This window comes from Trematomus bernacchii, unplaced genomic scaffold, assembly GCF_902827165.1.
Source record: "Trematomus bernacchii unplaced genomic scaffold, fTreBer1.1, whole genome shotgun sequence".
NCBI classification, from domain to species: domain Eukaryota; kingdom Metazoa; phylum Chordata; class Actinopteri; order Perciformes; family Nototheniidae; genus Trematomus; species Trematomus bernacchii.
The window spans coordinates 5763140-5785943 of record NW_022987641.1 but is presented as its reverse complement, the minus strand read 5'-3'; the positions used below and the strand labels follow the sequence as shown (position 1 = coordinate 5785943).

At 42.1% G+C, this 22804-nt stretch overlaps 1 protein-coding gene across 5 annotated transcripts in view; it reads right to left on the bottom strand.

Moving 5' to 3' along the window:
* Positions 1-22804, bottom strand: part of ppp1r12a (protein phosphatase 1, regulatory subunit 12A) — a 49142-nt gene that overhangs the window by 7590 nt on the left and 18748 nt on the right. For 2 of the 5 annotated variants that reach the window (XM_034133402.1, XM_034133404.1), the window contains exons 2-20: positions 20296-20426; positions 17612-17730; positions 12287-12446; positions 11553-11697; positions 11394-11468; positions 11179-11270; positions 10825-10982; positions 10016-10107; positions 7532-7759; positions 7310-7401; positions 6951-7064; positions 6040-6192; positions 5155-5355; positions 4381-4536; positions 3219-3309; positions 2440-2619; positions 2180-2351; positions 1064-1185; positions 864-923 (exon numbers count right to left, since the gene is read on the bottom strand). In XM_034133402.1, the coding sequence (XP_033989293.1) occupies positions 864-923; positions 1064-1185; positions 2180-2351; positions 2440-2619; positions 3219-3309; positions 4381-4536; positions 5155-5355; positions 6040-6192; positions 6951-7064; positions 7310-7401; positions 7532-7759; positions 10016-10107; positions 10825-10982; positions 11179-11270; positions 11394-11468; positions 11553-11697; positions 12287-12446; positions 17612-17730; positions 20296-20426 (2541 nt within the window). The remainder of the gene's footprint in view (positions 1-863; positions 924-1063; positions 1186-2179; positions 2352-2439; positions 2620-3218; positions 3310-4380; positions 4537-5154; positions 5356-6039; positions 6193-6950; positions 7065-7309; positions 7402-7531; positions 7760-10015; positions 10108-10824; positions 10983-11178; positions 11271-11393; positions 11469-11552; positions 11698-12286; positions 12447-17611; positions 17731-20295; positions 20427-22804) is intronic. The other 3 variants (XM_034133403.1, XM_034133405.1, XM_034133406.1) reach the window with 3 other exon arrangements.

Here is a 22804-nt window from a genome sequence, read left to right as displayed (position 1 = left end):
GCTTTCCAATCTCCATGAAGAGATAATTGTTTGTTTCCTATTCAGTGCTCTGCTGCTGCTCCACCCTCTCTACTATCCGGCTGAAAGTGATGGTTGAACGCTGCGACTACTGTTTGCTATTAAAAGACACTCCCATTTAAAGAGGATGTTCAGCAGCCAGCAATATGTCCACAACACTGCCCTTTCTGCCCCATGCTGCTTCTTCCATGGATAGTATGAACACAATTAAATGAATCTAAGAGCTTATATATGCTTTGATTTTGATTTAAGGGACTGGAAGACCGGTTAATCCCTTTTTTACCCGTTAACTTAGCTCACCACTGGGTCCAATTGACATTAACAGTGAGTTCATGTATAAAAAAAGCACAAAATAGCATACATTTTGGGTTGAAAAGTTTTAAATATCATCTCCAAATCTGAAAATCTCTTTACCATCTTGTTACGTGTGTGTGCTTTGACCCAAGTGACCCAGACTTCCTCTCCTTTGCATGTCTGCATGTTTTTAAAACCCACTGATCCATGTCTGATACCACTTTTGGTGTTCAAGGTCACCCAGTCAATCACCCGAAGATGTAAAGAAAATTCAAAGGCATCAGAGGGTGAGACTGAAAGATAAGTGGCAGGGGAGGAAATCCTCTCTGCACAGGGCAGAGCGCTGAATATCAAAGACTGCCAGACTCGCTTGGCCTTGACTTCACGAGATGAGACAAGAGGAAGGACGAGAATAGAGAGTAAATGCAGAAGGGCAAGAATCAAACGGAGGTCTGGCCACACAAGAAAAGCCAAAGGGTAAGTTTGCTTTTGGCTGTCAGTTAAGTATTTTTTCCCTACTTCCTGGTGTGAGTGTGAGTGTGATGAGTTACCTGTGGCTCTCCCTTGATGCTGCCGTCCTCCGAGTCTGACTGCTGGTCAGGGTCGTCACCCTTTAATACAAAATAAGGATAAAAGGGTTAACGTCCAAATGATGAAAGAGGACATTTTAGGGTTGCGAGCGGCTGCCCCTCATGAAGAATGCTACGAATACTTAAATACAAATTGAAACTCCTGTCATTGAGTGTCTCACCTCTTGGGTCCAGAAGGAGACCCCGGTGGAGCGTCTCTTCTCGCGGGGCCGCCTGCGATCCCGTATGGAGCGAGGCTGAGACTTGTCCTCTCCCTCCTTCTCCTCCTCCCTTTTGTCCATTTCTGTCCAATCAAGTAGAAGGACAGCAGGTTAACTACACGCACACATACAGGTGATATTTCTCCCATAATATTAAAATGACATCTGTTCCTGCCATAAATCCTCTGCTTCTGTATTTTACAAGAGCAAAATCTGACTGTTATTATTTGTATCAACAGTAAGCAAATACCCATACAGTAATTTCAACAAGGATTAAACGTGATAATGTTAAATAAGGCATGATTTCACTTCACAAAAGCACATTCAGGACAACAACTCGACTTGGCTCGAGTTCAGAGGGGAAAAAAGAGAAAAGGTTGTGGTCGTGGGAGAACAAAGAGGTCAGTGTTTCCGTCAGTTGAACAGATTAAAATGGCTTTCTGTTTTCCCAGGGATGCTTCATGGATTTATTTGTTAAGAGAAGAGTGACTTCATTTGAGACGCAACCCAATCCCTTTCTGTCTGGATGCACTTGGTCAGCATGTGGCAGTTTGCCCATGTGAATGTGAACCTGTGGAGACTGACACCAGCCAAGTCCACATGCTTTATATCATTGAGGATAGCACTGAATACATATTTGTTTCAGGATAGTTAAGGTAATCAAAGATGGCTTTTAGCAGTGTTAGAACACATCTTCCAAAACCAGTTTTTTTTTACTATTTCATCTGTAGACATTTTAAATCTAATCCATAGTACAAAACATGCTTTAATTAGCAGTATACTCTTTAAATGGCTCTTTTTTAATTTAATAATAAATGATTTTAATATTCTTATCTTTTTTATTTTATTGTATTTTTTTGTTGTTGATATTTTACATTTTTGGAAATCATGTGATTTGTGCTTTTGTTTTAACCGGAATTGAATTAAAAATCACATTTTGTGTTTGTCTACTGTTATGTGCCATTATTAAAGCACTTTAATCTGCATTCTTTGTGTATATATAAATATCATTAATAAAGGAATTGAATTGGCCATATAGCGGATTTCGAGATGTATTCTGATGGGAATGGTACGGACCTTTTTCCGTGTCTCTGGAGGAGCGACTGTAGGAGGAGGTGATCCCCGTCAGACTGTTGGGCCTGTTGAGGGAGCTGGAGCTGTAGGACAAGCCGGTGCTAGAGTACGGGGTGGATGCAGTGCTGACCGAGGAAATGGCGGAGGTAGAGGAGGAAGACGAAGGCCGGTAGCGCTGGTAGGGAGAAAGGCGAACGGTTAGAGGGACATTGTAGTCAAATATTCAGGGTGTGGAAGTTATGACATGCAGGGCAGAGATGTACCTCTTCGAGGCTGCGGTACTTCGACCGGTAATCGTCTTCCTTAGTCTCCATCTCCTTTTTCTCTTCCTGCTTCTCCTTGTCCTGCTTCTCTTTCTCCTCCTTCTCCTCCTCTCGGGTCTTTGGGGGCCGACTCCTGCCGATGGTTTTCTCAGCCTCTTGCAGGTCAGTCAGAGTTACACCCTGGAACCAGATCGCAATACAACATCGGTCAATCAAACTTCATTTACATAGCACTTTTCATACACAGAAGGAAATATAAAGTGCTGCCAAAACCAAAAAAGCAAACAAGACAGGAATGAATTAAACCTAATAGATAACATTTCATTCAAAGCCAAATTAAGAACAGTTCTTGAGTTAGATCTTAAAAGTATGAACACGGTTTCCCAATGATCTTTGATCTCTAGAATTCTTATTATTGGCTTGGCTTAGACCTTTATAAACATAATTGTATTATTCAAACCAAGCTCCTAGCAGCTGTGCAGTGAGAAGTCTAGCTGGTGATTTACAATGTTTAATTTGTTGTCCTATAAATGTCAGCTTGTAAAACAATCAGCTCTTTGTACAGGCCTGGATGTTAAGTGGTGTCTATGTACACAAAACATGGCATTTCAACCAGTGTGACAACATTCATTTAAACACACATGGCTATAAAACCATAATGCAACCCAGGAACAACTAGAAGTCACCATGACGTAGGAGACTTATTGGTACCAAAAAGTGTGCCTTTTTTTGGTGGGATGGCGGAATAGAAAGAGCTCAACACTTTGAAATGAACTAACCTGGGTGGACCTCCTCGACTGTCGAGCCTGTCTGGAGCGAGCTTTCCTCTGAGACTCTGACTCCTCGTCTCGCACTGGCGTCAGGTATGACCTGAGACACACACAAACACACACAGGGTTAATTCATCTGGCAATAAAAGCATTAATACTTCAATCCAGAATCAGATCAGTGTTGAGATGGGGAAAGTGCAATCAAATATTTTTCTGTTTAAATGTATTTTATTAATATATCTGGTCAATGTGTTTAAGGTAGCTTGTGATCAGCAAGATGGCCGCTTTCATTTATGAACTAGCCGGGAAATGAAGAAAATAACTATTATCTTAAACAATAATTACTGCTAAGTTAATATATTAAAATCATAAGGCACTACGAGTGGCCAAAGCTGACGGAATGTAGGCTTCCACTTGCCAAAAGTAAGAGTGCAGATATATGAAGAACATTTGTGAACTGGTGTAAATGTAAGGCAGCTATTGATGTCAAGAAATGTTGGGTGGAACAGATTGTTATTGTAATAAATGAATTTCCTGAGCCCTAAAACAACTCTTAATCCTTCTTAAAGTTACTGTGGTGAAATAGGATTCAGTTACGTTTGCATTCAACCTTTTGCTGTAACAGTACCAGGCTCAAAAGGCTCGGAGTTATAAAACTGTAAATGAATCTAGCCCTTTGTGTCAGTGTTCCTCACTACTACTGAATGATGAACTCATTCAGCGCATTTGGAGCCTCGGCCTTGAGGAAAATGTGCAGCTTCTGCCCTCCTTCCTTAAAAGGAAAAGTCACTGCAGCAATCCAGTCTCTGAAACAGTCCCGCCTCACTCCAACTATGACAGGTGGCTTATTTCAGCGTTTGCTACAGGAAGACGTGCACTCGACCCCACTCACACACACACACACACGTGCAAATACATGCTCCCTCTGTCACACTGTGGAGGAGAAGAGAGACTTTCTCTGTCTGTCTGTGTGTACAGAGTTCAAGATCACACACACACCCTGTTCTCAAACAAAGGAAGTGCATCCGGATAACTATTTGACTGATGGAACAATATTAATGCTTGTGCCAAAATATGTTAGCGCTGCCTTTAGTAAATGTATAAAGACATATCAGAAGGTGAGACAATAGTTTGGATATATATGAGTTTTGTAGACTTTTGAATGCGTTACCTGCGTCTTTCAGAGCCAGTGACAATGCCAGTGGTGGTGGATGTGGCGGTGGTGGTGGTGGAGGACGAGGTGGTCGTGGAGCCAGTGTTTATAGTAGGGATGACGGCGGCAGACTCCTTCTCCTTCTCCCTGTCTGCACTCTCCTCTGACCAGTACCTGTTCACACAGAACAAGAAACTTGCTTAAACTGAGGGATCTAGTTTCAATTGCTTTGTTATAAAAACATAAATGTGTGGTTGTAAATGAGGCCACATGTCTGTTGGCAGCCACTGTGGAGGTCAGGTACTGCAGCATAAAATACTTTGAAGGTGAATGAAGGTGGTCCAGACTTATATAAAGTTGTTTTCTCACCTGTGTCCATGACATTAGAACAGGTGAAAATAAGTGTTTTGCCAGGACAATCTTTCATTAAGTCCCTTTTTGTAATCTCTGAAGAGGTGGGGAAAACGGTTTGCTGATATTTTAAGTCACTCTTCTTTTTTTAAATAAAATATAATTTTTTCCTAAATAGGACTGTATTTATAAAACATCTATATTTTCTACGGCATACTCATATTTGTTCATAGTATATAAAATTGTCAATAACGCTCTGTAATATATTAATTCTGTAATATGTCTGTATTATACGTCTTATTTATACCTGATCTATGGTGTATTCATGTTCTATGCTGTTTGTAGTGTGTATACAGAAAAAAAGGAATAAACCTTCTCCGAGAAAATCCAGAGTCACAACACTAGTGGAATATCTACAAGCTGTTGATTACAGTCTCTTACCTGCTGGTGAGACTGGTGGAGCCAGTGCGGGTGGAGGAGGAGCCCAGGCTGGAGAGCAGTCCGCGATGGCCTGTGGGCGAGGTAACAGAGGTGGTGGTGGTGGTGGTGGTGGTGGTGGTCGAAGAGGGTGAGGTGGTGGTCGAAGAGGGCGAGGTGGTGGTCGAGGAACCCAAGTCCTCGTTCCTTCTGCCAAAGGAGCTGCTGGAGGACAAAACGTCAGACATGGACACATCAGGGTCACCAGTGAGCCAGAGCAGAATACAAATACCGATATGTTAACAACCACAGCATCTAGCTAAGTTATTGTAGAGATAATTAGTTTATTAGATGTAAGCCCTCTTTTTCTGTCATTTGCTTCACACTTCTCAGACATATTGCATTTCTAATAGCAGGTTTGACAGTCAGTCTGAATGCTGTATTTCGTATCTAACCCTCTGTGGATACTAATGGCTGCACGGCATGTATTATTTAAATGGTCAAAATGTCACAGACGCTGATGAATATAAGTTTTGTATTTGGATATCCGCTTGTAAAAAAAAAAAACCTCAGAAGGCACTTATTACTTCCTACAGTAAGCCCCAATTTTTAAGAAATGATGTGGGCGGCTGAGTGAAAAAATAAAACAGAAAAATTACCTGTGCTCCCAAAAAGCACATTTAAAATACTACTATTTCAGAAAATGTTTTATCTGAACATAATTTCCTTGATAGTACTGGGTTGTCGTACTATTCCTCCATATCATCAACATTGAAGGTTTGCAGACTTGTCATATGGACATTAAATGCAACACAGTACTCATGGTAGGCAGTGAGCAGAGCACAGACAGTCAGAGAGGACAGGAGGGTGTAGAGACGGCGGTGCCCTGGTGGGGGGGGGCGGGTATACCTGCGGTAAATGCTGTAAGACTGGTAGTGGGAGGTGGGTGGCTGCCAGGGTTTAGTGTTACAGGTGTTAGGGTCCAAGCTGGAGGTGGACGAAGACTTGGCTGGCACGTCCCGCGTGCTGCCGCTCCGCCCTAGTGCTAGCGTGTGGGACGTGCTGCGTGTTGGCAGGCGGGTGGGAGCGAGAGAGGCATGTTAGCGGTGGAGGCGCACACACAAACACACACACACACACAGATATAGTACAGGACACATACATATTTAAGGGGTATTAAGCTTATACACACACTATTTGTGCATTCATGTCATATGGGGATAGATGTCGAATCATAGCAACTGTCAGGAGTTGGAGAATTCATGAATGAAGATTTTTGTAGATTTGTGATGATTGCAATCACCTTGAACAGTCAAGTTCTAAGGTAAAAACTAGGAATATTTAGAGATTTTAAGATAGATCATGGATCCAGGATTTTCCCATATGACATGCATGCAGCTCGAGTCCATGTCTAGGTTTTGTGCCACAAACAACTCTAAGAATTTGATTTATCTGGTAGTCAGACAGGTATATAGGCTTGTTAAAATGTCATAATGAGTAATGCTATGAAGACTCAGTGGCACAGCGGCCTGACAGGACAAGTACAGTCATGCAACACACTCAGTGGCAGTGATAGAGCAAAGGTGCTTTCTCAGCAGCTGCTGCTGTGCATGGAAGCATGTACGTACATATCTCTGATGACATAATCTGAGCCAAATGTACAGTAGGTGACTGATAAACAACTATCAATGCTGCCTACACAGTGGTATTAGTTCCAAGGCTATGCAAGTCCACCTCATAATGGATAAACACATGACATCAGATGGAGCAGAGCTCTGATGAGGAGGGGGGATGGGACTTGTGTCGCAGTAGAGGCTGACCTGCGCTGGTAGCTGGGGGTTCGGTTGGTGGAGGCGCTTCCTTCGGAGTTCTTCAGGTCATCATCCCAGCGTCGCCGGGTGTATGAGCCACTACGTATCAGAGCAGTAGAGTCCCTGGGGATTACACTTCAATAGTACCTCAATCTTCCTCAAACAGATCTGATATAGATACATGTCTACCCTGTATGAAATCTACCCTTTTTTGTCTTACTAAACATAACATCCTAATGAAAGACAGTTTCTAAGGCCAACACAGCATGCATAGCATTGAGGCATGTTGCCTGCAACACACAGCAGTGGGCAGCAGGAGCCGCTCAAACCAATGCATGTTAGCACAGAGCCAGGCCCAAAGGTCTCACCTGTTCTCCTTCTCGTCGATGTCCGAAGTACTGGCCAGTCTCCTGGGGATGGTGGGGGCAACGTAAGCAAGCCGAGTTCCTTTATCTTTTTCCTGCAGACATGGGGACAAAAAAGGACCAACATTAGTGAAACTGTCAAACAAGGGATACAAGTCTTCAGTGAGCTCTCATAAAAAAAAGGTACAGCATTTTCATATTTCTACATTCTATACTAGAGTTGACCTTCTCTTTGTCTTTGTTGTCCAGAGAGGAGGACAGGCGGGGGCTGGAGGCAGAGCGCATCACCCCGCTCGTGTCCTTCTCCCTCTGAGCCTCTTTGGTGGCCGTGATCTCCGCCAGCGCCCCGTAGCTGCCCGTCTTCCTCAAACCCAGCCGCCACGATGCAGGAGACTCGTCCTTCCTGTCGTCCTCCACCACCTTAGATGCGACCTTTCCGGCAGGGGGAGGGTTCTGAGAGGGAGAGGAAAGGGGCAGGGGGTTGAGTATGCAAAGCTAAAATCTCTATACATTTAAATAGTTAAGAGATTTTGAGTCATATTGGTGAGTAACACAAACGTCAATCAGGTCAAAAAACGTTTGGATTAATCTCCAGGGGCTGAGGACGGGCATGCCAGTTAAGAGATCATAACCACGACCAATACTAAAAGTTATTTCTGAGTAAACCGATCAAACATGTTGGTTTTTTAGGCTCCGGTTGATGGACTTCAGGTTTGGCCACATGATACACTATCCAAAGATGCATACAAAGTCATGAGCAACCAAACAAAACACAGACGCCACACAGACACACGGTGAAGGACGACCAGGAGAGTGCATTTGTTGAACAACACCATGGAGGGTTTATGAGTGGACGCCAGCGTTAGGGGGTTCATTCTGCGTCACCTGGATCAGGCCAGGGTGGTTAGAAGGGGGCGGGGGGAGGTGTAAAATACTTTAATTTAGTGCACAGGTGCATGTAGGATGAGAGAACAACTCTGGTGCACACCAATGCCTCACCATCAGTTTTTTGGGCAACAGAGATATGCCAGTTTTGCGCAAGCCTTGACGCCACAATGCAGGACAGCCTGGCTCCGCCACAGGCATGAGGGGAGTAACACAATCAAACTAAAGCCAACCAACAAGAGCCCAGGATGAGAAAGACGCCGAGGGGGGGGGGCAGGGAGGAGGTTGAGACAGAAAAAAGCCAGAATAAAACAGAAGCAGCAGCAAAAGAAACACACTACATGGCAAGGACAGATTTGTAAGGCCTAGTCACACCACACAATGCTTACTGCCAAACCAGGGGGGGGGCTACCAGTATAGTTTTCAGCTGGAATAAGTGACGGGTCCAACAAACATTTCGTAGTGTCGAAACTGGACGTTGTTAATGTTTTGCTCACTCTTGTTAGACAGAAGACATTGTGATGTGTGAGCACTAGGCTTCAAAGGAGGATTGGAACAAGGAGATCATCGCACGAACAGAAGCAGGAGAAAATAAACAACATTTAGGACGTTTTGGAGAGGTGGCCTACTTGTGGGGTGGGGGGGGGAACAGAAAACTGTGAAGGTACCCTTCCATTTAGGCTGCATTCAGGAGTGTGGAATGATAATAACTTAAGGAATGGGCGTCAGGGCTTTTGTGTATCCCATACATGAGAGCTTTAGGAAAAATGAGAGGAGGATGAAGGTAGATTTTAAAGTTTCTAGTTGGGATGGGCATTATATTATTTCACTGGGAATAATTTGTCCATACTCAAGAGAAAATATATTTTTAAAGACAATATAATAATCTCATAAACTATTTTATTACTTATTATTTTATGTCACTTTTAATTAGTATCAATACGGTTCCAATCTTTAAATACAACCATATATATTTATAGCATCCGTTTTATATCTGTGAATGTAAATGAATATAAAGTATTTCATATAATATAAATGAGTATTTACAACAATATACTCTATACAATATCCTTTGGCTAAATGTAAGATATTTGAAGCATGTGTCCACTTTGGCAAGTTGAGTGCTTGGCCTCATTCTGCCAGCAGAGGGCAGCAGACTCAAAAGTGGGAAATCAGCACTCCCATGCAAGCCTTAGTTGTATTCCTAAAAACTAAACCACTCTTAGCCTCCTGGTTTCCCGTCTTATGATGAACTGTTACCATCATCCAGAATAACGGCCATTAATCATCCCCACTGCTCAGCCTGTTGCAGTGTTTGCCCCCAACGCCACCAACAATCAGTTTTAAATGTCACTCTCAGGGCCTCCGTGACATTTGTTAGCAGTGTGTGCTCATTGTACTGCGACATGAAGAGCAAATCACAAGCAGGGACAACTATTGCTGTGATGGCCCCGAGTGTGAACTGCAAACTCATTTATGTAAACCCCCAGTATCTCTAGTCAGCTGTGAAATGGAGTTTGCGTTCAAGTGGGAGAAAAACTAACTAGATGGTGAATTACACTGATTTGTGTATCGAGTGAGGCACCGCTGTGTCTCAGTAGAACACGGTTGATGTGATACTGCTCTTGGTGTTTTGATGGGAGCACCATGATCACATCAGCTGCTAGTTTACTCCAGGGCTTTTTAAAATCAATTAGCTGCTAATTTCAGTCAGATCTGTCTTATTTTGAAGCCAGCACTGTGGCAGCTGTCGGCGCAGGGGAGGATGATAAATGCTCGTCCACCAGGTCGCACCATGTTCACCGGTGAGGGGGGAGTTGTCACCTGGTTGGTTGGGCTGGTTGGAGGCGACACGGGGATGTCGGCAGGGGCGGGCGTCGTGCTGTTGCTCACCGATGCTGCAGGCTTGCTCTTGTCTGGAGGGGGGAGAAAGAAACGAGCCAGAGTCAAACAACAATGAATCAAAACAAGTATGGAACCTGTTATTGGTGACACATATCGAAAGACAGAGCTGAATGAATGAAATACAAATGTAACCAACAACCAGTCAATTCTAAGTCTGGAGAACTGATTGAAGTCTAAAATAAGTCAAACCGCTAAGTACATTCACTCAAGTATTGCATTTATGTTCAAATTTGATAAACTTGTACTTGCATAATGTTTTTATTTTTTACGTCAATGTACTACTGCAACTATAGAAACATCGCAATGTTGTAATCTACTACATTTATTTGTATCTTTAGTTAAAAAGACAAGAGTTTACATTTGCATTAAAAACACAAGAGTTTATACAATATCATATTTTGTTAGAATTGTAACTAGCCAACAGACTACAGAAACCCAACGAAGTCCTTTAATCACCTAGCCAATTGAGAGATAACTAATTGGCATCCATAAACATTAAAGTTATTTTCAAATGTATTTGAATATTTTGAGTTAATTAGTTGTTGTGTTTTTTTTTTTAATCGTTTCCGTCTTGGCTGCTTTTACGTTTAATACTTTCCTACATTTTGCTGACTGCACTTATTTACTTTTACCCAAGTAACATTCTTAATGCGGGACTTACTTGCAACAGAATACTTTTACAGTATGGCATTAGTACTGGATCTCAATACTACCCTCAAACACAGTACCTGCTTCAGTCTCCGACTCTGAATCTTCGTCGTCCTCTTCCTCACTGGAGCAGCTCGATTCGTCCTTCTTCCCCTCCTCTACTTCATCCACCTTCTCCGGCTCTAAGGTCTCAATGCGTAGGGCGCTCTTTTCTGGCTCCAGAAGCAGCGTCTCTTTGCTGCAACAAATACATTTAACACCGTCAGTACAGAACTACAGCATCAGTGTGGGACATTATTCAGTAACGGTGAGAAAACTTGACGTAGATAGAGAATGTAGAATTTAGTTATGCCTTTGGTATAGTTGGCTTGGTAATCCTCACACTAAGTAAGGCAGTAGTTTCAAATCATCACCATAAATCTTTAAACACATACCTCTTGATCGGTTTCAGTGATTGGTTGTTATCCCCAGTGGTTGGCATTTCAATCAGAGGAGATTTCTTAACGTCTTTTTTGTCACCGATCAGCTGGAATATATAAAAAAAGGATATACAACACGAGATAAGACGGGAAAGCATACAATATTGGACACCAAAACAATCTTGTAAACAATAACATGTATATTTGATTAGATTACAATAATGACTTACCAGATTCTGTTTCTTTTGTAGTTCTTCTAAGTGTCCCACAACATCTTCGTCTGCTACATCGAAAGCAGTCTGACCCTGAGGGAAAGAAATCAAATGTATCTAAAAATCTGGATTGCACATCTCTTAATGACAGGACTCATGACTGTTCCATTTCCTTACCATTTTATTAATGAGGTCCATGTCACAGAGACTCTCCACCAGTATCCGACATGCCTCCTCTTTGCCCCAGTGTGCTGATGCATGGAGAGGAGTCCAGCCATCAAAGTCCTTAATATTTACATCATACCCTGTTTGGATTAAAAGCCTGCACGATGAAGGAGTGGAGAGTGAGAGGAGAGACAAAAACAAGTTTATTAGAATTTGAAAATATGGTTCTCTGCTCTCTGTAAACTAATATTTAAAAAAAGGTGCTGATAAAGTCCAGGCTTTTAGAAGTACGTCAGCATTGTAACCCTGGGTCAGATTTATGAGATACCAAAACACATAATCTGATAATCTTAAATCCTCCCTAAACTGGAAAAGAATGAGGTTGGCAAAATGTGTTATGATGGGGGAACCATTTAGATCGCTGTCTTGTGTATATTGGAGTCATCGGAGATCTTAAGAGCTTTCTATGGCAGTATGAAGTGTGCTGGCTGGGTTCCCAGACCAGATGGACAGGTGGCTGCAGTTCCTTTCCTCGAGCAGCGGAGCTTATTAACAACCCACTGAGACAATGTCAAATCACTGACAAGATGCATAGACCAAGATATGTCTGGCATTAACGAAGGAAACGCACGACACAAGGCCTTAACATAGATAGCATTTATATAATGTGACTTACAGTTAGGGCTTTATGTAACAGAAGAGTTGGTTGTTATATTTTTCTTCTACCTGTGAAATCAAAAGCTTACTTTAAAACCTCGACGTATCCTTTCGCAGCAGCAACGTGGAGCGCCGTTCCTCCGGACTTGGCGTGCCGGCTGTCTTGGATCTGGCCGCTGTTGAGCCACTGCCGGGCGTCCCTCAGCATGATCCGCTCCTCCTCTTTCCGGGCTGCTTCGATATCCACCCCTGATGAGAGAGAGAGAGAGAGAGAGACGGTCAACGAGGCATTCGAGGATTACCTGCTACTTATGAACAAGTTGTGACTCCTAGATCAGAGAATGGAGGAACGTGAACATGCCACACTCAAGGTATTGGTCAAGGAAAATGTTCGTTTTACATCTAGATTAAAATGTGAGTGTTTGATACATTATTTTAGATTTTCAATAATGATCACAGTTAAGAGAGAACCTAAATAGTTCAATGCAAAGCTACGAGTAAAATATTTGCTTGGTTTTCAAGAGCTAGTTATTCATCTTTTTTGAGGATCTACCTAGCAGACGGATAGGACAAACACCACCATGTTATTGTTTATGGAAGTCTGTTAAAAGACATGCAGTCTTTGGCTACTATATACAAAAATAATTTCTTAAATGCTTAGAAAGGAGGAAAGATTCATTCATAGAATCAAGCAAATACCCTAGCAAAACAAAAGTTTAATATATTAAAGGTCCCATGTCATGCTTTTCCGGTTATTACCCGTCCCCTTGTGTGTTATGAGGGTTTTTATGCATGTAAACGGTGTGCAGAGTCACAAACCCTCAAAGTACACCCTGTAGCGAGTAAAACTCTAACACAGAAAATACCTCCCCAAAACGCCTCGTTGGAGATACGTCATTGTCCATTTGATTCTTCCATTTCGTTCCGGGTACGGCATGATGTCAAGCCGTACCCGGAACGAAATGGACCAATCCGTGGAGCCGTTACGTTAAGCCCCTGCTGATTGGTCCAAATTGACCAATCCACGGACTTCCTCACACACACATCTGTGTGCAGGGAGCAGGCAGCTCAGCTGATTTCTCCTCCCTGGCTGCAGGCTGATAAACAGACAGTTGGGATCGCGGCGAAATTCTCTCTGCAGACCCATTCTCACAGCGTTTATCAACCTTTTTCTTACTCAATATCAAGCCACACTTATTGTTTTTACTTCGGCTGTGACTTTGTGTGTGCTCAGGATGAGTTTGGCTGTGTTTGGCTGTGTATCGCTAACAAGGAAACAACACCTCCACGGAGCTCAGCGCGATTCACAACGTCCCGACCAATCAGAGCACACTGTGCTCACAGGGAGGGTGGGGGCTGGAGATATTGGAGCTACAACGAGCCTTTAAAGGCAGAGAGTGAAATTCAGTGAATACACGTAGTTTACAGAGATGCTGTATGAGAAACCAATGTGAGTTTGGAAAATTGCACAATATAAATCTATTTTAGTAGACCTCAACAATGGAATTATGATCAGTGGAAATGGCCATGACATGGGCCCTTTAAGTCATGTGTCAGTTTGACCTAAACAATGCAGCATTTAAAGATAAAATGCCAGCAAAGAAAAAAAACGCAATTAGCTAGTCCTTAACTTACATACAGTTGTTTTCCCATTAATTGTTATCCAACTATATTATAACTACTCCCTTTTAGTTACACTTATCGATTTTTGGGATCTCAGATAGAGAGCCTTGTAGTTGATTCTCAGCTAAATGAAAATAGCAAATGTTGAAATAATTTTCCATGGCAACAACGTTTACCTTTCCCATGTGTTTTCAACGACTGAAACATTTATTAACTGCTTTCCAGGTTTTCCAGGACACATGGGAACCATGATGCCGCAATTATGACAAGTCTTTTACACAAGATTCAACCCGTGAACCCCAGTGCTTCCATTAATGTTATCCATGTCATGTAATGTTATCCATTTCATTTAAGGCTCTACAGAGGAAACGCAGACATGACATTATTCTGGCATCCTTTCTCAACACTAGAGGGTGTTGTAAAGCACTTTAGCAAACGGTTATGTGCCAATATTCTGTCAATTTGTCGAAGAAATAGTGGCTGCAAAACTCAGGCCTCAGCCGTTTAAGTGGGTCAATATGTCTAAGCCATAAGCTGCGTGCAGTGCAGCAGTGAAAACAGGCCGGTATTGTCCTGTTGACACCTGGCTGGAACACGAGACGCTCTGAAATGTACTGCTGCGTGAGTGTTAACTGTGTTAAACTACATAAACAGTGATCCAAGAAGTGCTCTGGGGTCGGAGCCAGAACTTCAGCTGATTGTATAGGTTTTTTATTCTACTCCCGAGGATACATCATCGCTCATTTCCTGACACTCAAGAAAGCTTAAAGATTGCCTCAAGCTCTTAAACCAATGAAAGAGGACATCTGTGTCTGCGAGTTCTGCTTAAGAAAAGGCCAGGAAGAGGAAAGGTCTTACTCTACTCAGGGGTTTAGCCATTGCTAGCTGGAGATGAGCACAAGAAGATCTGTTAAGCACGAAGAGGGAACTTGAGCCATAACAAAGACACTAAGACACCTGCTATAATCTTTTGACAATTGGCCTCAAAATCAGTGACAATCCACTTTACAGCACACTGGCTTAAACTGAGCAAAGCACTGGGATTATTTGGCTTGTTAAACTGGTGGACATGTTTCTCATTAGTGGGCTGACGTCTAAGAAAGTGAAAACGAATGGGAAGAAGATGACTCGGTGTCTGAGTTTATGTTTGACTGGTTTCCAAGTTTCATTCTTCACATTTCAAACCAAGCTTGAATTTCTGACAGGGGTTGAACCATTGCCTCAACATGGGTGGCTGATCAGAGTAGCTGTAATTTAGTATCCACGTCATAAAATGGTCACATTCCTTTATTTAAAAAAAGAAAAAGAAAGGGTATACAAATCTGAATCATAAATCAAACTTTTACAAAACTGCAGCTTAGTTAGGTGTAGGACAGTGGTTTCAAAATGCATGATTTTAAATGTTGGATTAAGAGCATACTATAAAGTGTAATTCTTAAATTACCAGCATTAAAGGTGGGACACCACAGAAATGCTATAATTCAAACTGAGTTGGGATGTATTTTCTTTCAAATAGGAGGAAGTACAGGGCATAAATGCTATGTAGTGAAATTAACCTTAAACCTCCTTATGGCAGTTCAGTTAATGTAGGCAATGGGAGACGTCCAGGTAGAGATCCGTCCCGTGATCTCTTGGGAAGCAGCCTACACTGAGTCTATAAAAAGCCGGGGGCCTAATGGCCTCTAAGTAGGACTACAGAACAAGAGCTGAGTGTAGGAGTTGGCAGCGGTTCAAAGATGAGATTTACAAGAGAACAGCACATCTTCTACACGAGAAGATAGGGAGAAAATTCAATAGACCTAAAAAGGACCTTCCTCCTCCTTCACCTCAATATACCTACAGTATTTCTGGAGAAATATATGTACAGAAATCTAGCCTGAAGCATTACAAGGATTCTCAGAGGTATTGTTTTTTTGAAAAAAGGGCAAAACAACTATTTTTGAGATAAGGTAAATAATGTCAGAGTAACACAAGTCAACCCTGTGTCCTCTCGTTACAAGCCATAGTGTGATGTGGAAATATTTATGAGATTGTCCACCTTCAGCCCATTACAAGGACATGCAGCAGCTCTCATTAAGCAGCTAAAGGGGAGGAGGGAGGGGGCTAGGGGGGGGGTGGCTGTCCAGTCAATTGACCCAATCAGGGTCAAGGAGAGGATCTAGAGGTTGTCCCAGCCAAGGAGAAACCACTTACTTAAGTTTAACCCCATGACTTGTATGTCTTTGAGAGGAGAAAATCACATTACAATCATACAGGAGCGTTACACAACAGCCAGTTGCATAATGCTGCCTGCTACCTCGAACACGGAGGCCTGAGCTGCGGTTTGTCTGCAGCTGCCCTGAGGCCAGGATTATTGCAAATTCACTCTTCACTGAAGTTGTGTCTTCGAAAGCAGTGTTACGCAAGCCTGCATTGAAGAATAAATAAAGCTCAAACTTGAATACATAATGAAAAAGTATTCAGTAGTTTGGCTTTGATGAGTGTATGAACAATGAAAATGAAGTATGCTTTTGGGTCTGTCAGTGATCTTATAGGAGGCAGCGCAGCACATCAGTCAGGGATCTCAAATGAAGGCTGACAACTGCCGCTGGCCAAGATACTTGAGGTTCGCTTGATTGCATGTCTCACCGCCGTTATACAACACAGACCAGGAGCGTAATATGCAAACAGCACCGTGGGTGTAATTATCACTGTATGCTGTGTGCTTTTAAACACTTGACTTAAAGGACTCTGAGGAGACTGACAGTTACAGGGAGAATGTTTATTTAAGGGTTGCTACAGATACTAGAAAGTAAACAATAGAGCACAATACACTTGAAATAGTATGATTGCAGAGGAGGCATTATGGTGTATATTACATATGGAATGTGCTTATTATACACATTTCTAATGGGGCTCTCATGATTGGAAACCTGTGCACAGTTGCGTTTCACACCTTCCATCAATGACCATGTATATAAATGTAGTAAGGTTGCTCAGATCAGTATTTCTGGGACGATTCCAACAATTGCTGAAAAGTGTGTGTGTGTGTGCATGCATCTCTTGGAGAATTGAGTTTTGAAAACATTTAAATGTAGGATTCAGGAGTCATCTGATAGGCTCTCCTGATGCGCCTTTTTGAAGATCAGTGATCAAACTATTGAGAACAAAAATCTTCAAAAAAACGACCGCTAGCAGATCAGAGCACTCAATATGGTAATGTCAAGCTATCTTTATAAAAAAGGCAAATAGTGAGCTGAGGTGCACCCCTGTGGCCTGGGGCCAGTTGACACGTTTGTGCGTGGCCCTTAACCATAAGGGAGGGCCTTCATTATCTTAAGAATGCCCCATCCCAGAATAGAAAAACTTGACTTATCAGTTTTGAGTCATCACATGAGTGCTCACAACACAGCTGGATCACTATTCTATATTATGTAAGAATTATTCAGGCGAGCAAGTGCAAAACAGCAGGTGACTGACACTCGATGAAAACTCTGTTGACAACATTCTCGTACATAACAAAACAATAACTGTTCTCAACCGGCATACAGGTGGGTACATTTATTTTAACAGCTTGCATAACCAACAACACAGCGACAAAATAAAATAAAATATTGTTTATATTTGTTTAAGTTAAAATGTGGAAGACACTGAGTATTGGACTACAGGTGAAAATATCCAAACCTAAGTAGTTATATAAGATACGGTTTAATACCAAGGTTTTTTTGATATTTTGAGTTGGGAGAGAAAGAGAGACCCATCAGTCAAACATAGACCAGACAGCAGAGTTGAAGATGTCTTTAATACTGTACCTTGTTTGTTGATCTCATTCTTAAGGAGCTCCTCCATCGCCTCCTCTTCTGCGATGTCCAGCGGAGTCTCACCCTCACTGTTCACAACTCCTACACTGGCACCCTGGGCGATGAGATACCTGCAAAAAGCACACACACATTTTACATAGGACCCTGCATGATATGTATATAAACATCCTTATAACACTTTCCAAAGTGGTTGCTTTTTCTACTGAAAAGTTTGAGGTCAAACTGTAGCCTCTGTCTGGGTGAAAAGGAAGTAGGTAGAGTCAACTGTCACTTCCTCTAACTGAAGAGGAAACAGTTGAAGGACAGGAGCTGTTTAATGTTACTTTTGGTTCAGTGCCAAAATGAGTTGACCACACATCACAGTCTGCATCTCTGCATCTCTTTTGCCTGTCACAAATTCCCAACAACATTGACATTTTTTTCTGTGCTGCAAAAATCAATAACAGGGGGATGAAAGAAGAGACCGCAAGCTTTTGCTCGTGTGTAGCAGACTATATGACAAGGGTAAATAACCAAAGCACATCTTCAAATATGTGTTTGCAAATGGCTCACGTGTTGGTATTTAAGTTGCAGAGGGTCTTCCTAAGGCTGTGCAAACAGAGTGAGCGTGCCACACCTAAACAATAAATAAAAAGAGGAGAATGAATAAGGAGTGGCACAAATCCCGACAGGTGTGTGGCTGTTTGTTGTGCAAAACTTTCCAGGTTTTACACAAAACTACCATCTAGTAAGTCATCACTGCTACTACATGCAATGGAAGCATTCATTCCCATTTTAGTGCTGAATTTTAAGACTCAGGATCAACTAGGTGGTCTCCTAACAAATTACGAGGTGTTAAGTGGAGTTCACCCAAGCGAAAAGTGTACCCCAATTACATGAACGGGCAATTTGTGGAAATGTCTAAATGTTATTGGTGATGTAGTTTAAACATCATAAGTCTTTGTCTGCATAATTTTTTTAAAGACCTGGAGTTGAACCCTAAAACCCGTAACGGAAGCAGACAATCAAAATAAGCACCAAACACAGTATTCAATGGCAAGTCAACAAGTATTTTTTTCCAAAACTTGGCTTCTTCTATGCGTTTTGGCTTTTGGTACACACCCACATGGCATTTTTAGGTCACTGAAAACTCACCTTTTGCATGTCTTTGTGGTGTGTGAGTGTGAGAACCTGCTCATTGGCCTTTCCAGCAATATAATTATAATTTTTTAAGTTGCAAAAACAGTTTGAAAGAATACAAACATATGTGTGGACAATGCCTTACTGATTTAACGCTTTATATTTTTGTCCTCCCCCCAGCAGAGATTTAAGGCCTTTTCACCCATTCAACATCTTGACTTCAGCTGCTTCCAATTAAGCTGTGGTGAGACTCGGGTCCTTCTCATTAGGCCGACACCACTTGAGACGGGCTCAGAGCTTACGACTTCCCCCCCTAAATGGCAACCAACTGACGCAGTTACGCTACAAAGTTTTATATCTTCTTAATTGGACTTTCAATTCTGCCTATTTTGGAACAGCAGTACTTGATGGTTTGTGGTGTGGAGTCTGACTGTGGGCTCCTTAACCTGTGGTGACACTGGGAGCTTAGAGTCCTGCTGGGATTAAAATGTGTCTACTGAGAGCGCACCACCCACACAAGCAGCAGAGTTTCTCTCTATGACAGGATATCTCCATTAGTCACCAGTTTCAGGCCAAACACTTGCCCTTTCGTTCATTATGCGACAACAAAAAACGTCTTGTTTTCTGTAAAACTAGCCCAGTGCCTATGCAGAGTTCATGAGGCCTACTGGACACAGAGATTCAGAGAATTTAACTCGAAAGAATCTCTAAATGGTTGTGTATATTCCTACATTCAGTCTCTTTGGGAGACATCAATAGGAAGGCTAAATCTTCATGTTCCTGTAATGTAACACAGAAGTAAAGCAGGTCACAGCACACTCCCTATGTGCTGAACAATGAGTACAACTGAGCTCCTTCAGCCTGTTTAAATATACTCCGATAACATCTCTGTGTTCTGTGCCCTGAGCGCAGACTTCTTACCTGAAAAGGACTAGGGGCAAGAGAATACTACAGTGAAACTCTAGAGCTTGATTCCAGATATAGCCCGCCTGATCTCTCCATATTTGATTACATCACTAACTATATCTGTGTCTGAGCCATCAGATGGGCCGCTGCTGCAGTCAAAATGTGACAAGAACTGTGTGCTACGGAGAAAAATGGCTTATGTTGGTTGATTCTGCCATGCTAGCTCAAATGATCCTGACTGATACAAATGCTGAATGTTGGATATGCACACACATTTAATTGAGGTAAAAACAAGATTATATTAAAGGGTTTGACATTGCAAGACTAGGCCATTCTTAGTAGACAATCCATCTTGCCAGCACCAATATAGAGACAGGACAGAGGTCACTAATGGGGGTCTTAGAGAGGTGACAGGACAGTGTAGACCTCAGCTGGAGCCTAGCCGTGTCGGCCATTGTGTCACTTTGTGCACTGCAATCCAAATAAATTGTATAGTAGCAGCTGGACCTCTGAAAGCAACAATGAAGAGTGCTACAGTTACAAAAAAATAAAATAATAGGATGTAAAGGGTGAGCTAACTGAAACCAAACATGATGAAACAGATACTACTGCTTCTTAGAAACGGAATAAACTGGCCTCTTGATACTCACTCTGCTATGTCCAGGTATCCACAGGAGGCTGCAGCGTGGAGGGGGATCCAGCCCTCATTGTCGGGCTGGTTGATGGCAGCTCCGTTCTCCACCAGGAAAGTAACCATGTCAACATTGTCATCTATGCATGCCTGAGAGAGAAAAGGAAAAAAAAGAAAAAGGTGAGTAAGGTACTGCCCTTTTTGTGCGTGTGTGCACAAATACATGAGCTTATGTCAGTAGGATGGTTACAATCCGCTTGCATTGAAAGAGCATTGCATCTTTTCGGATGGATTGCTATGAGCGTTCAGAACTGTTGGGCTATTTCTGCAGACGGAGCTTGAAATACCACATATCGTAGCACTGCTGATGGATGGAGGCGTTGTGGTGCTGTGCCTATTTACTGGTGCTTCATGCAAAAAGTAAGCATTTAAAAAATGTTCAAAGACTGCGTTTGCTTATCACTCATTGAACTGCACATTAAACACATTTCTTTCGTGTGATAATATCTATGTTTAAGCAAAAGTAAAAGAAATGTGTTGCCCCCCAAATTAGCACCTCTTCATTATTCCTTTATTAGAATACGTGTCGTTTTTTTTGTTCTAGGGACAGCCTTCAGAATGTACACCATCTTTTGGATAAAGACATGAGGGCGTGGAAGAGGACATTTGGAGCACCTCAAGGAAAATCTGAATACAAGTAAAACCATTTGAGCTCTACATTGAAAAAAGGTTCACTACATTTTTCGCAGAGGGCATCTCAGATTACATTATTTCAGGACATAGACTCAATGGGAAGTCCAGACACTGGGTTGAGATTTAGCAGTCTAAACACAACATATCAGGTAGGTTTGATACTGATTGACACATCAGAAGCACATGCACTGGTCAAATAGATATACCCACAGACAGAAATAGCAGCTGTTAAGTGGGGGGGGGGGGGATCTAATTTTGGATTCGATGACATATAAAGAGGGAGATGCAGTGATTCTACCTACATAATGAAACAAAACAGTCTAGGCTTGAAAGGCAAACAATGATTTAAAAAGTTCTAATCTGCACCAAGCAAGTTTTGTACAGTCATTGTTTGTATATATGTGTTATACCTATAGGTTTCTGCATAATGAATGAAAAAACAATGTGTAAAGCCAAGTAAAATGTCTTTGGTGGCATTCAGTTGGCCGAGGAGGAATCCAAACATGTTCTCGCAATATCTCCACTGTTCAGGTTTCACCATGAATCTTTGTTGCAGGTCATCGCCAGTCCCACATTTCCTGTCCCTTTTCTCTGGTTCCCGGTATAATGAAGGAGACAATTCCCCTAAAACATATGCTGCCAAGGACTTTCCCTAGTGTCAAATGTCTCCAGTAAAAACCCTTTTATTGTTGGGAAATACTGCTAACCACTCAACTACTCCTGTTATCCAGAAATACATGATTATATATTTTGAAGAATACATTTATCTTGTTGGATGGACATTTGCATAAATATTTTAATGGAAATGAAAAGACAACAGTGTCTTTCATTGACTGGCAGCTGTTGAAATAAATAAACACTTGAAATCCAAGACCAATTACCACTAAGCAATATCCAAACCAAACTTTGCCAACCCAATCCCCTCACCCCCCATCACTGAACACTGTGCCTGGACTGTCTCGCTCCTCTCCTGGGGTTACTATGACAACACAAGCGTTGACAAGGGAAACAGATACACATGAACACACAGCGGCCTCACGTTCGGGGCACACGACTATCTGGCTGGAATCCTTGTCCAAATTTGGGCCGTTTACAACGCCGTATATGGCCAGAGCTGAAGAGTGCCTGCTAAAGGCCTCACTGAGCTTATCTGACAGTGTGTGTGTGTGTGCGTGTGTGTGTGTGCATATGTGTGTGTGCATATGTGTGTGTGCGGGAGCTAAGGCACAGAGTTCCTCCAGGTGCAGATTGACTTGTTAACAGATTGGGTTCATCAGACTTTGTTACAGGGCGGACAACAACGCCAGATATTACATTTGACAGTACTGCAACTCTCACTACAAGTGAAATGTCATGTCAAGTGGCGTGCTAATAGGACATCACCATCATGTGCAAATAATGTGGTTACACTGTGCCAACACGTGGCAGCTTGTGGTTCCCATCCAAGAACACATTTTGGTAATGTCAGTAAAGGCAGACCTGTAGGTCAAATTAAGTATCAGGACACCCAAGACTACTAATAAGGATAAGTCTTGCCACTCTTAGCACATTTCACTTTTTTCATTATGAGAATGCATTTGATAAGGTAGTTGTTTTTAATCTTTGTTCACATTTATGTTTTGTCCTTCAGAAAATTCATTCAAAAAGCCTTTTATTTCCTTGAGGGATTTGAAACAAAAAATGAAGTGGCCCCGTTGGGTGTTGAATTGGCAAAATAGACAGTATGTGAACAGAAGCTATCCTTCTGGCTGTTAAGCAAGGGGAGTCAGTGACTACCTTTTTAGTATAGACTTTCGTTTCTCCTCAGACAAGCGAAAGAACACATGATAATACAA